Genomic DNA, 12,340 nt, shown 5'->3' with positions numbered 1-12,340 from the left:
TTGGGGCAGAGGGATTGGAGGGCTGCGCGTTGTGAGGGTGAGAGGTTGGAGTGGGGGAGGGGGGTCGACAGGTTGAGGCGGTTAATGTCCCGGCGGCAGTTGGAAATGAAGGGGTCGAGGGCAGGTAATAGGCCAGCGCGGTGTGTCCAGGTGGATGCAGTGTGTTGGAGGTGGGCGAGGGGGTCCTCGGAAGGTGGGCGGGAGTCCTGATTGTGAAAGTAAGCTCGTAGGCGGAGGCGACGGAAGAATTGTTCGATGTCACGGCGTGTATTAAATTCATTGATGCGTGGACGGAGGGGGACAAAGGTGAGTCCTTTGCTGAGGACTGATCGTTCGTCCTCAGTGAGGGGGAGGAAGACATATCATCATGTTGATTACTGCCGTAGTGTTCCATCACACCATCCATGTCTGGATTATTTACCATGTACCTCCTTTAACTGGCTTCAGTCCCTTCACAATATTGCTCCATCGGATGTGATTTCATAAGATCTAGGCTCACTGAAGACTTGAGGTACCTTTGCACGTAACCAAGTTCCCTTTGTGGAATGTATGACTCTGAACTTGTGTCCTACATGTGGATGAAGTAGCTCTGCACCTGCCTGCTAGTTATGCACCATTTTAATTGTTATGAAGTGTTTCCTGCATCTCAGGGCATTTGAAAAGGTTGTAATTTGGCACCAACATTCTCACTTACCCTCTGACATGATCTCTGCTGGTGATGGTCACCCCATTTCCAGAGCAGTAGTACTGTTATGTAACATGGCAACACCCAAGCTTGTTCTATTGTCTTACACTTCAGTATAAATTATGTAAAGTTGCAAACCATTTTCTAGGTGAGACCATTTAATCTGGGATAAAGTGGTGAGGATGTCATATGGTTCATGCCCCATTTAGCATGCCAGTCCCTAAATGGTCATATACTTTGGCCCATTGTCAGTAGCCTTCTTAATGTTGCATATGAAGATTTGCTCTAAGCTCACCACTGCTTACCGTGTTATGTGATGGACGTTCACTGCAGATACATCAGTAAATGGGTTAACAGGTACATTTGTTGCCACCATTCACCTGTTAGATTAGGATCTAAAATGCATAACTTATCTACTGTATAGAAGAAAGCCACCAGATATTTTAATGCAATTATGTTGTCTTTGACAATATGTGATTTATTGCATTATAGCAAGTTACATTGAAATGCTGGACATTGTTACTCAGACTATGAGGGGGATCTTGATGGTAAATCCTCCGAGATCCAGAGCTGTTCTCTCATCCAAGTCTGTATGACACGCCATACTGAGTAGTGCTCATTTCAATGTTTGGCTTTAATTTTTTCAGAGGCCAACCCCTTATATAACAAAGCTGAAAATGTGTTGCTGGAGAAGCGCAGCATGTCAGGCAGCATCCAGGGAACAGGAGAATCGACGTTTCGGGCATAAGCCCTTCTTCAGGCTTATGCCCAAAACATCGATTCTCCTGTTCCCTGGATGCTGCCTGACCTGCTGCGCTTCTCCAACAACACATTTTCAGCTCTGATCTCCAGCATCTGCAGACCTCACTGTCTCCTTATATAACAAAACCAATGATAGGAAAAGTTTGGTAAAACAACCTTTTTTCAGAGGTTGTACTATCTTTTAAAGTTCACAACATGTACTTCAGAGACTGAAGAATTTCATTGCAGCATCAAGAAACAAATAAGCTTGTTTTTTATATATAACCAGAGTCACATAAGTGAGTCCCGTGCCGAAGTGGAGCTTGTGAAGAGTTTGTTTCCAGAATGCAAGAATTATACTGATGTTTATGACAGACACAGCCTCTTGAATGATAAGGTAAGTGCGCGATGCCACATTCTTCTTCTTCAAACAATCACTTGGAGCAGTTCTTAAAACATCTGTTATCCTTCATGTGCTTGTACTCTAAGCTCATATGTCTGACGACAGGCCCAATAATTCAGCTAGAGGACAGACGTGGGGGTTCCAGCTATTTCTGCTGTTTAGATGTCAGCCTGAGCTCAGCAAATAGCCCTTGTGTCTCCAACTCAAAGCTGTGGATTCAAATCCTCCTCCAAACACCTAAGTACCAAAAATCTAGCTTGATGCTCACAGCGCAATGCTGAAGAAGTGCTACACTGTCACAGTTTTTGAATCAGAGTCCTGTCTGTCCTTCTAGTTGGGTTGAATAGAGGCCCGAGGCAGGAATCAAACCTGGGCCCCTGATGCTGTGAGGCAACAGAGCTAACCACTGAGCCACCGTGCCACCCCTTTTGACCATTATCACTATTATATTTATGAGGTCTGGCTGTGCACAAATTGTCTGCTGCATTAGCTATGTCATAATGGTGATGGAAGTCCAGAAACATTTAAGTGGCTGCAACATGTCCTGCAGTTGTGAGAGGTGAGATAGCAAACCAAATCTCAATTTTGTTTTCTTTTATTGGAGCACCAGTTCTGGGTGGTGAATGGGGGAAGTTCGATGAGGGATGCATTACCTGCTACGCCCTCCCTCCATCTGCCACCCTGGGAGTTATTTTGAAAAGCAGAGAAAGTGATGGTACCAAGACCTAGTCAGAACCTACCCTCAAGTTTTGCACAATTCATAGGAACATAGGAGCAGGGAACAAACATAGGCCCTTTACCCCTACTTACTACTCCTACCCCCTCATCCCTGTTTCCCCTTCCATCATCCCCTGACTCCCTTCACCCAGATTCTGTCTTATTATATTATATTCACCAGAATATGATGTTAAAACAAGAGAGAGAAATGTGTGTCAATTTGTTTGCAGTAAAGCAATGCCTGTGAAGGAGATGGTGCTATAATGACCTGTGCAGGATTTCACACTGCTCACACTATTCATAAACAATGGAACAAACTATTTCAAGCAATGCATGCTGATTTCCTGTCGCATTGCACTTTTTCAAGTTGTCTTTTATGTTTTGGCTGCTCCTATTCATGTCTAGTCTTCTGCTTGTCTTGGTTTTACATATTTATTATTAGGGACAAGTCTGTTTCTGATTAGATAGACATGACCTTCTAAAAAAGGACTGTCCTGGACTGATTCTGTATTGTCCAGGGGAAGGGTGGGGCCAGGGACATGCTGTGGTGGTGGGGGGTGGGGGGTAGGGAGGTGTTTGGAATTGGAGATAAATTACCCAGAGTTTTCATTCCCAATTGACTTGACTTTATTAATCAGTTTCTTGACCAAGAACTTTGATTGGGTGCTGAGCATATGTATTATGGCACATAATGCAATACGGTTGTGGAGTTGAGACCAGATGGATTACATGGTCTTTTCCTGATATCATCCTGTCATAGAATTATACAATGATTCATCACAGAAGGAGGCCATTCAATCCAGTATGTCTGTACTGGTCCATTGAAGGGGCCGTTCAACGAAACCTATAATCGCTCTCCTATAATCCCGCAAATTTCCATTTTGGCTTTATGTAAAGAGATGGTTTCCATACTTTTAGCCTATCTCTCTCTCTCTCTCTTTCTTTTTATCTTTTTCTCTCTCTCTACTCCTTTCACTGTTTGTCCTTTTCTCTCTTCTGGTTTTGGAAGTTGATTAGCTCAGTTAGATGACTAGAGTGTGGTCCAGGATAAAGTCAACAGTGTAGGTTCAAACCCTGTTTTGTCTGTATTTCTTGAAGGTCCTGCCTCCTCCCCATATTTGACACTTAGTACCCCTCCAGCTATATTTGATCTATTGTCTCTCTCTAATGGAGGAAGATACTCATGATCCTTTGTGGTGTGGCTAACTACATCCCCTCTATTCTCTCACCATGTATGTATTCTTATTCTTGTCTCTCCAGTTGCTTCATCGATCTCTCTGTTCTCTTATATACCTTCACCTGGATATCTCCCAGGCTGCTGATTGTAGTTAAATGAGCTTTTGGTCATTAACTGGCTGTCACAAATGATGTTTTCACACAGACAATCATGGCACATGGAGTATACCTCTCCAACGATGAGCTGAATGTCTTCCAAAAAAAGGGAGCAGCCATTTCACACTGTCCTAATTCAAACATCTCGTAAGTATACAACCACAGAAATCTGGGCCAGATATATTCCTGTTGTAAATCTTAGCATTGTGGTCCCTTAAGCACAAAATTCAGGACAAACCTTCTAGTGCGGTATAAAGGGAGTGCTGCAACGTCTGAGGTGCCACATTGCTGGTGGGACATTAAACCAAATCACTTCAGACCCTTCAGATGGCCAGCATTCTGAAGAAAGCTAGGGGAGTTCCCAGTGTGTCCTGGCCAACCTGAACAAACAGAATCTCTGGTCATCATCACATTGCTGTCTTTGAAAGCTTGTTGTGCGCAAACTGGCTGCTGAGTTTGCTACATTACAGCAGTGATTACAGCTGTTCAAGAAGGACTTGCTTGGCTGTGAAGCAGTTCAGGTTATCCTGTGGTAATGAATGGTGCACAATAAATGCAAAATTTTGCTTCTCGTGGAAGAACATTGGAATTGGCAAGGCTGAATCCCAGCTTTCTCTGGCTGTGTCCTATGACCCCCCTGTCTCATGGAAACATGGAGATTTGGTAGAGAGGGTCCTCTCAGACCAGAACTTCACAATGGTTGCTTTGTGCGGGACCGTAGAAGCTTGATCCCACCTCTCCCATTTCCTGATGATTAGAAATTCCAACTAGGGATGCAGGTCTAGAATTTCAAAGATTTTAAATTTTGGCAATTTTTTGGCTGCCTTTTTACACAGAATTCCATCAGAGTTTTCAACAGAAACAGGTAATTTGTCCAAGACATTAATTAATGCTCCACACTAACCTTCTCTGGCACTCCCTCTCGTCACCTTATCTCACTTACTCAGCACATCTTCCTATTCCTCTCACCTCAGATTTTTGCCTCGGTTCCCCTTAAAGGCATCTCAAGTACTCACCTCAATTACTCCCAATGGAAGTGAGTTCCACATTCTCAAGACTTTCAAAGGAAAGAAGTTTCTTTTGAATTCCCTACTGTTTTTATTGGACAATACCTAGCTTTAAGATAAAGTGCGCTTCAAGAGTTGGATGTACCATTGTGATAAAAGCCAGAAGAACTGTATATCCCAGAAATCAGAAAGAAAAATAGAAGTTGCTGGAAAAGCTCAACAGGTCTGGCAGCATCTGTGGAGAAAAAATCAAAGTTAACACTTCAGGCTGAGGGATGCTTCCTTAGAACTCAGTTGATGTGAAGATTACATTCAAGTCTATGCATTATAAAACCCAGTGTGGAAGCTGAACTTGTTCATCAAGGATATGGAGACATTAGTCCTCTTTCTTTTTACCTTTTAGACTTGGCAGTGGCTTATTTGATGTCCGAAATGCTTTGAATCACCAAGTGAAAATAGGACTAGGAACTGGTATGTAAAAGATCTTGTGCTGTTTAAATATTGTTGCTTCTTAATAAGAATGTATTTGAGATATGAAGACTTGAAATGTTAACTATTTCCCCCTCTCCACAGATGCTGCCAAACTTGCAGCATTTCTGCAGCACTTTCTGTGTTTGTCCCAGATTTCCAGCATCTGCAGTATTTGACATTTATTAGGTTGAGATATTCCACTTTGGCAATTTCCACTTTTGGATTTTTCATGTTGGTTCTGGTCAACCATTGCCTTGGGGCTCCAAGTATCCTACTACACACCGGCCCAGAGTTTCACTGGAACACTCTCATCCCTCCCTTCCATCCCTGTCTTCTTCACTAACTTCTGCAAAGAAAATACAAGGAAACGTCATGAACATCTCCACCATTATGCAGGTCTTTATGGATTGGTAATTAATGAAACCACTTTTTCCTTGCTCCATATTGTATTTTACCACAAATTACTACCAACAAAGTATACAAACATTTAAAAACGTTTCTTAGGATGCCGGAGATTTAACTGCAGATTTTGAAAGTTGATTGCAGACTCAAACTTCTCTATCCCTCTGTCTTCCTTCCTCCCTCCCTCTCTCAGCATCTCTCAAATCTTTTTTTAATTTCAAAAATAAACTTTATTCATGAAATTATTTGGATCTCTATACAATTGGTCGTGCCATTCTTGTGCACACCTTACATTGCTTTACATACAGACATCAAAATTTATTTTTCCAGTATACAAGTCTGTACATTTACTACCCAGCCCTTCTGCTGAGGCGTCAGCATAGCCCACATGACTGCGTGGGCCCCCTGTTCTTCTTAGGCAGGCAGATGTTACACGGTGGTCTTTCCCCACCGCGCCTTGGCGGCAGCTGCCCCAAGCTTCAGCGCGTCCCTCAACACATATACCTGGACCTTGGAATGTGCCAGTCTGCAACATTCAGTCAGGGTCAACTCCTTCAGCTGGTTTCGGACCGCCCAAAGAGCGGTCATTTATGGGATGAGGGCATCACTGGCCAAGCCAGCATTTTTTGCCCATCCCTAATAGCCCAGAGGGTAGTAAAGAGTCAACCACATTACTGTGGGTCTGGAGTACATGTAGGCCAGACCAGGTAAGGATGGCAGATTCCTTCGCTAAAGGACATTAGTGAGCCAGATGGGTTTTTCCCAACAATTAACAATGGATTCACAATCACAATTAGAACCTTACTCCCAGATTTTACTGAGTTCAAATTACACCAACTGCCATGGCAGGATTTGAACCTTGGTTCCCAGAATATTACTGGGTCTCTGGATTAACAGTCCAGCAATAATACCACAAGGCCATTACTGCCCCTTCCAGGCTGTCCCCACTGAGTGCCATCTGCACCAATCATTCAGCTCTTAGTTTCACTCAACCTGGATGCACAGACACAGCAGGAAATCTGATTCCATGCTGTGGACAGGGGGTCACCACTTGCACCAAACCAACTGCCAACCAATGGGCTTTGGGAACTGAGGTAGAGGGAGGGAGGTTTCCGCAACCGGTGCTATCTTTGTCTCACCAGCAGCAGCCAGTTACTGAACTGAAAGTAAATGGTCCTGTGGCTGCAATCACTGACCCTGCATCTCTACTTCCTTTCCCCTTCCCCGGCCAGACACTGTCTCTGCAAGTGTACCCGGACACTGTTGGCCACATGTTTCAGGCCTCTCGGCCAGTCCCCCCAACATCTACCCTCACTCCCTGGGGCTGTCAATCTACTCCCCCATCACCCCTTCCAGAGCTGGTCTGGTCCTAGTGCCACTCCCCTGTCGCCTAGTGTTCATTGACGGTGTTGGTGACTGAGGGTAAGTCAGTTAGGTGAGTGGCTCAGTGAGGTTGAGTGATTAAATGATTGAGGGTGTTGGCTGAGTGAGTGAGCGTGACAGGCTGTGAGAATAAGTGGGTAAGTTTGAACCAGGCACCCAGTCTCAAGTCCACAAGTTACCTGCAAAATCACAACAAAATCAAGTTTACCTGGTACATCATGACTGGGTCAAAGCTGAGATCTGCTGGTATATTGGTGCACAAAGTTACCTATAGTTAGATATGCCAGTTCTTCTGGTATCACAGCAGATAGCAATTACTCTGGTTAGAGGGAAAATCAACCTAGTTGCAGTTTTCTAACAGTTTTAATTGATCTTCCCTGCCTGGAGGCTCCTTAAATAGATCTCAAGTGTCAGACAGCAGGAATCTAGAGATTGTTCTAGTACATACTCTTGCCTCTCTGGGCTGCTGTGAGTGATTCTGATCAAGAAAGGAAATACAATTTTGTCTTGGGACCTTCTATCAGAGCCAATGTTTGTCTCCTCACCCCCATGGATGACTGTATCTGGGTAGGAGAAGGGGGGGGTGACGTTAAGGTAGGATAAAGGAGCATTGGGAGTGCAAGAAGCATAAACAGTCATTAGCCTCAGTGCAGACAGGGTGTTGGAGGTGGATGACTGAGGTTTATCTGCCAGCTATAATCAAAAGCTGAGACAACGAGAAGGTAGCGCTTCGACATAGTAAAACATCCAATGTCGTTAACAGGAGTTCAGGTGGGAGAAAAAGTTTAGCCTCTTCATTCAAATTTATTTAATGGCCTCAGGATGAACTCCCAAACCTCCATCAGGTATTCGGAGGAAAGAAAGAAAGGAGAGATGAGAGAATGACAGGTAGCTGGAACGGGGGAATGAGCGAATGAAGGAAGAGAAGGGTGAGGAGGGAAGAGGGAAGGATGAGCCTATATTTCTATGGCACCTTTCAAGACATTCCAAAGCACACTTTGGAAATGGATCCGAGTGATACATAACTTTGCCCCTCCCATGTTTGAGGAAAGTCCACACATGGTTGAGTATTTGCAATCCGGGTACATGTTGTCTCCCATTGGGAGTATGTATTGGTGATTGGAGAATGACAGTGATGACACTTCCAGGAACATGTCCAACCAGCGTTTGCAACCAGGGAGGGGGTGGTGTCGAAAAGTGAAGTAGGGAGATAGCAGGACAAATCCCATATCCAGTTTGCCTGTCTCACCTACCAAGATCACCCACCATTTGGTGGAAATATAAAAGATATCCTCTCATGTAGTCACTCAGCTATTTTTACAGGTCTATGATAACTATTATTAATATCTGTTTTAGATGTTTCAGGTGGTTACTCTCCGTCTGTACTTAATGCCGTGCGAGCTGCAATTGATGTGACCAAAATTCTGGGCTTTCAATCTTCCAATAATGAAAGGCTTACATACCAGGAAATATTTAGGCTCGCTACTCTTGGTGGCAGTCAAGGTAGGAAACTGTCACTAAACTTCATAAAACTTTATTTTTAATTTAACAAAATACATAATAATTACAGTGGAATTATTCAGTGGCACTAACAGGCTATTCAACCCGATTGGTCTATACTAATACTTGCACTTACTTCGTCCCACCCTACTTGATCACAGCTAATAAGCATATCTTTGGCTTCCCTTTCCTCTTGCATGCTTATCTACTCTTCCCTTCAATGTGCCTGCACTATTCACCTCATCCACTCCTTGTGATAGCAAGTTTAAATTTCTCACCATTTCCTGGGTAAAGAATCTTCTCCTGAATTTGATATGTTGGTATCTACCTTATTTTATACCTTCTGGTCTTGTATACGTCAATAAGTAAGAATGCCCATATGTCTACCGTTAAAACTCCTTACTAGTTTGAAGACCTCTATTGGATCATTCCTGAGCCTTCACTTTGTATTTATTCTTTGCGTTTCAAGCTAAGAGGCAAGGAATGCTGAAATATTGAGTGCAAAGTTTGACAGCAGGGTTAATCATTGTATGGCTTTCATTGTGTGATAGTATGCTAATTCATTTACCTTTGATCTCCAGAATTGATTGAGTGACCTCCAATAGTGTAGGTTTGCATAAGAAGTACTAATTGAGCGGAACATTGATGGCATGGTGGCTCAGTGGTTAGCACTGCTGCCTCATAGCGCCAGGGACCCAGGTTTGATTCTACCCTCTAGGTGACTGTCTGTGTAGAGTTTGCACATTCTCCCCGTGTCTGTAGGGGTTTCCTCTGGGTGCTCTGGTTTCCTCCCACAGTCCAAAGATGTGCAGCCTAGGCGGATTGACTGTGGGAAATTGCCCAAAATGACTAGGAATGTGTAGTTTTGGTGGATTAGCCATGGGAAATGCAGTGTTTCAGGGAAAGGGTAGAGAGAGTGAGTCTGGGTGAGATGCTCTTCAGTGTGGACTTGTTGGGCCAAATGGCTTGTTTCCACACTGTAGGTATCCTATGATCCATGAGAACAAGCACTGCAAGTAACAACAGGTACACAATAGCCAGGCCTTCTAGACATCCTTTGTGTTCGTGAAAATCATTGCTGCATCCTCACATAATATTGCTGCTCTTTTTCCACAAAACAAGCAAATTCTCGGTGTCCTATCACTCCTTCTCAGGCTGTTTTTTTCCTCTCATCCGATGGATAACACTCTTTCACCACCAAATTCAGGAAACTTTTGTCAGGAGATCCAGGGATGACACAACCTCAGAATGAAGGACAATCAGATGGAACTGAGATACAGAGAAATTTATTTACTCAGGTGGTAGTGAATCTTTGGAGACCTTTACACCAGATGGATGGTTCAGCTCAGTCATTGAGAATGTTCAAGACAGAGATTGATAGACTTTTAAATATTGAGGATGACAAGGTATATCGGAAGCACGTGAAAAAAAGGCATAAATGATCAACCATGACCCAGGTGAATGGCAGAGCAGGCTTAACAGACACAAGACTGACTGCCTTTGACATCAAGGCTGCATTTGACCAATTGTAACATCAAGGAGTCCTAGAAAAACTGGAATCAATGGGTATCAGGGGGCAAACTCTCCTCTGGTTATTATCGTATCTGGCACATAGGAAGATGGTTGTGGTTGTTCGAGGTCAGTCATCTCAGATCCAGGACATCTCTTCAGGAGTTCCTCAGGGTAGTGTCCTAGACCCAACTATCTTCAGCTGCTTCATCAATGACTTTCCCTCCACCATAAGGGCAGATTGCATAATATTCAACACCATTCAGGATTCCTCAGATACTGAAGTAATGCATGCCCAAAAGCAGCAAGGTCTGGACAATATCCAGGCTTGGGCTATAAAGTAGCAAATACTACTCCCACTGCACAAGTGTCAAGCAATGACCATCTCTATTGAGACAATCTAACCATTGCCCCTTTATATTCAATGGCATTACCATCACTGAATCCCCTACTGTCAACCATTAACCAAAAACTGAACTGGACTAGCCATGTAGATACAGTAAGGTTGTAATACATTTAGATTGTACCACAAAAACAAGTCAGAGGCTATGAATACTGCAGTGAGTAACTCACCTCCTGACTCTCCAAAGTCTGTCTACTATCTAAAAGCACAAGTGAAAAGTGTGATGGAATGGTCCCCACATGCCAGGATGGATGCAGCTCCAACAATATTCAAGAAGCTTGACACCATCCAGGATAAAGCAGCCCGCTTGATTGGCACAACATCCACAGTTGCAGTGGTATGTACTATCTATGAGATACACTGCAGATAAATTACCAAAGCTGCTTAGTAGATAGCTCCTTTCAAACCCATGGCCACTACCATCCAGAGGGACAAGGGCAGCACATACTTGAGAATATGATCACCTGCAAGTTCCCCTCCAAGCCTCTCACCATTTTGACTTGGAAATATATTACTGCACCTTCACTGTTGCTGGGTCAAAATTCTGGAATTCCTTCCCTAAGAGCATTGTGGGTCTACCTACAGCACATGGACTGCAGCGATTCATGAAGGCAGCTCAGCAACATCTTCTCAAAGGTAATCAGCAATCGCAGTAAATGTTGGCCCTGTTAGTTGCAGCCACATCTCGTGACTGAATAAAAACCTCAAGGAGCCAAACAGCCTGTTCCTACTTTTGTATTCCATGTTCTGAGCCTCAGAAATGAAAACTTTTTGGGATTGTGGAGCAGCCAATGTACCCCGTATTTTGAACGTTACGTCATCTAATTATTGAATTATAGAACAGTATAGAGCAGAATGAGGTTATTTAGCAGATTAAGTGTGCGGCAGCCCTCTCAAAGAATCAGTTCCACCCCTTTCCTATATTCCTATAATTTTTCTTTCTCAAACTATTTATCCATTTTACTTTTTGGAATTTTTTTACTGAATCTGCATCCATCAGTCATGGATATCCAGTCCCTCTACACCTCCATCCGCCAAGACCAGGGCCTCCAAGCCCTCCATTTCTTCCTCTCCCGACATCCCCAACAGTACCCTTCCACCGACACTCTCATTCGTTTGGCCGAACTGGTCCTCACCCTTAACAATTTCTCCTTCGATTCCTCCCACTTCGTCCAGACCAAAGGGGTAGCCATGGGCCCCAGCTATGCCTGTCTCTTTGTTGACTACGTGGAACAGTCCATCTTCCATAATTACACCGGCACCACTCCCCACCTCTTCCTCTGCTACATTGATGACTGCATTGGCGCCCCTTGTGTTCCCACGAGGAGGTTCAGCAATTCCTTAACTTCACCAACACATTCCACCCTGACCTTAAATTTACCTGAACCATCTCTGACACCTCCCTCCCCTTCTTGGACCTCTCCACCTCTATTAATGACGACCGACTTGACACCGACATTTTTTACAAACCCACCGACTCCCACAGCTACCTGGATTACACCTCTTCCCACCCTACCTCCTGTAAAAATGCCATCCCGTGTTCCCAATTCCTCTGCCTCCGCCATATCTACTCCCAGGAGGAATAGTTCCACCACAAAACACACCAGATGGCCTCCTTCTTTAGAGACCGCAATTTCCCTTCCCACGTGGTTAAAGGTGCCCTCCAACGCATCTCGTCCACATCCTGCACCTCCGCCCTCCGACCCCACCCCTCCAACCGTAACAAGGACAGAACACCCCTGGTGCTCACCTTCCACCCTACCAACCTTTGCATAAACCAAATCATC

General features: G+C 44.1%; 1 protein-coding gene across 1 annotated transcript in view; it reads left to right on the top strand.

The window, feature by feature from the left end:
- The window catches only part of gda (guanine deaminase), a 56,391-nt gene that overhangs the window by 37,622 nt on the left and 6,429 nt on the right, over positions 1–12,340 (top strand). Inside the window, exons 8-11 of the mRNA XM_043716437.1 lie at positions 1,716–1,823; positions 3,928–4,025; positions 5,289–5,356; positions 8,498–8,644. Of these exons, the coding sequence (XP_043572372.1) occupies positions 1,716–1,823; positions 3,928–4,025; positions 5,289–5,356; positions 8,498–8,644 (421 nt within the window). The remainder of the gene's footprint in view (positions 1–1,715; positions 1,824–3,927; positions 4,026–5,288; positions 5,357–8,497; positions 8,645–12,340) is intronic.

Source organism: Chiloscyllium plagiosum, chromosome 2 (genome assembly GCF_004010195.1).
Source record: "Chiloscyllium plagiosum isolate BGI_BamShark_2017 chromosome 2, ASM401019v2, whole genome shotgun sequence".
Classification (NCBI taxonomy): domain Eukaryota; kingdom Metazoa; phylum Chordata; class Chondrichthyes; order Orectolobiformes; family Hemiscylliidae; genus Chiloscyllium; species Chiloscyllium plagiosum.
The sequence above is the reverse complement of the archived record's forward strand: the minus strand, read 5'-3'. Positions and strand labels throughout refer to the sequence as shown.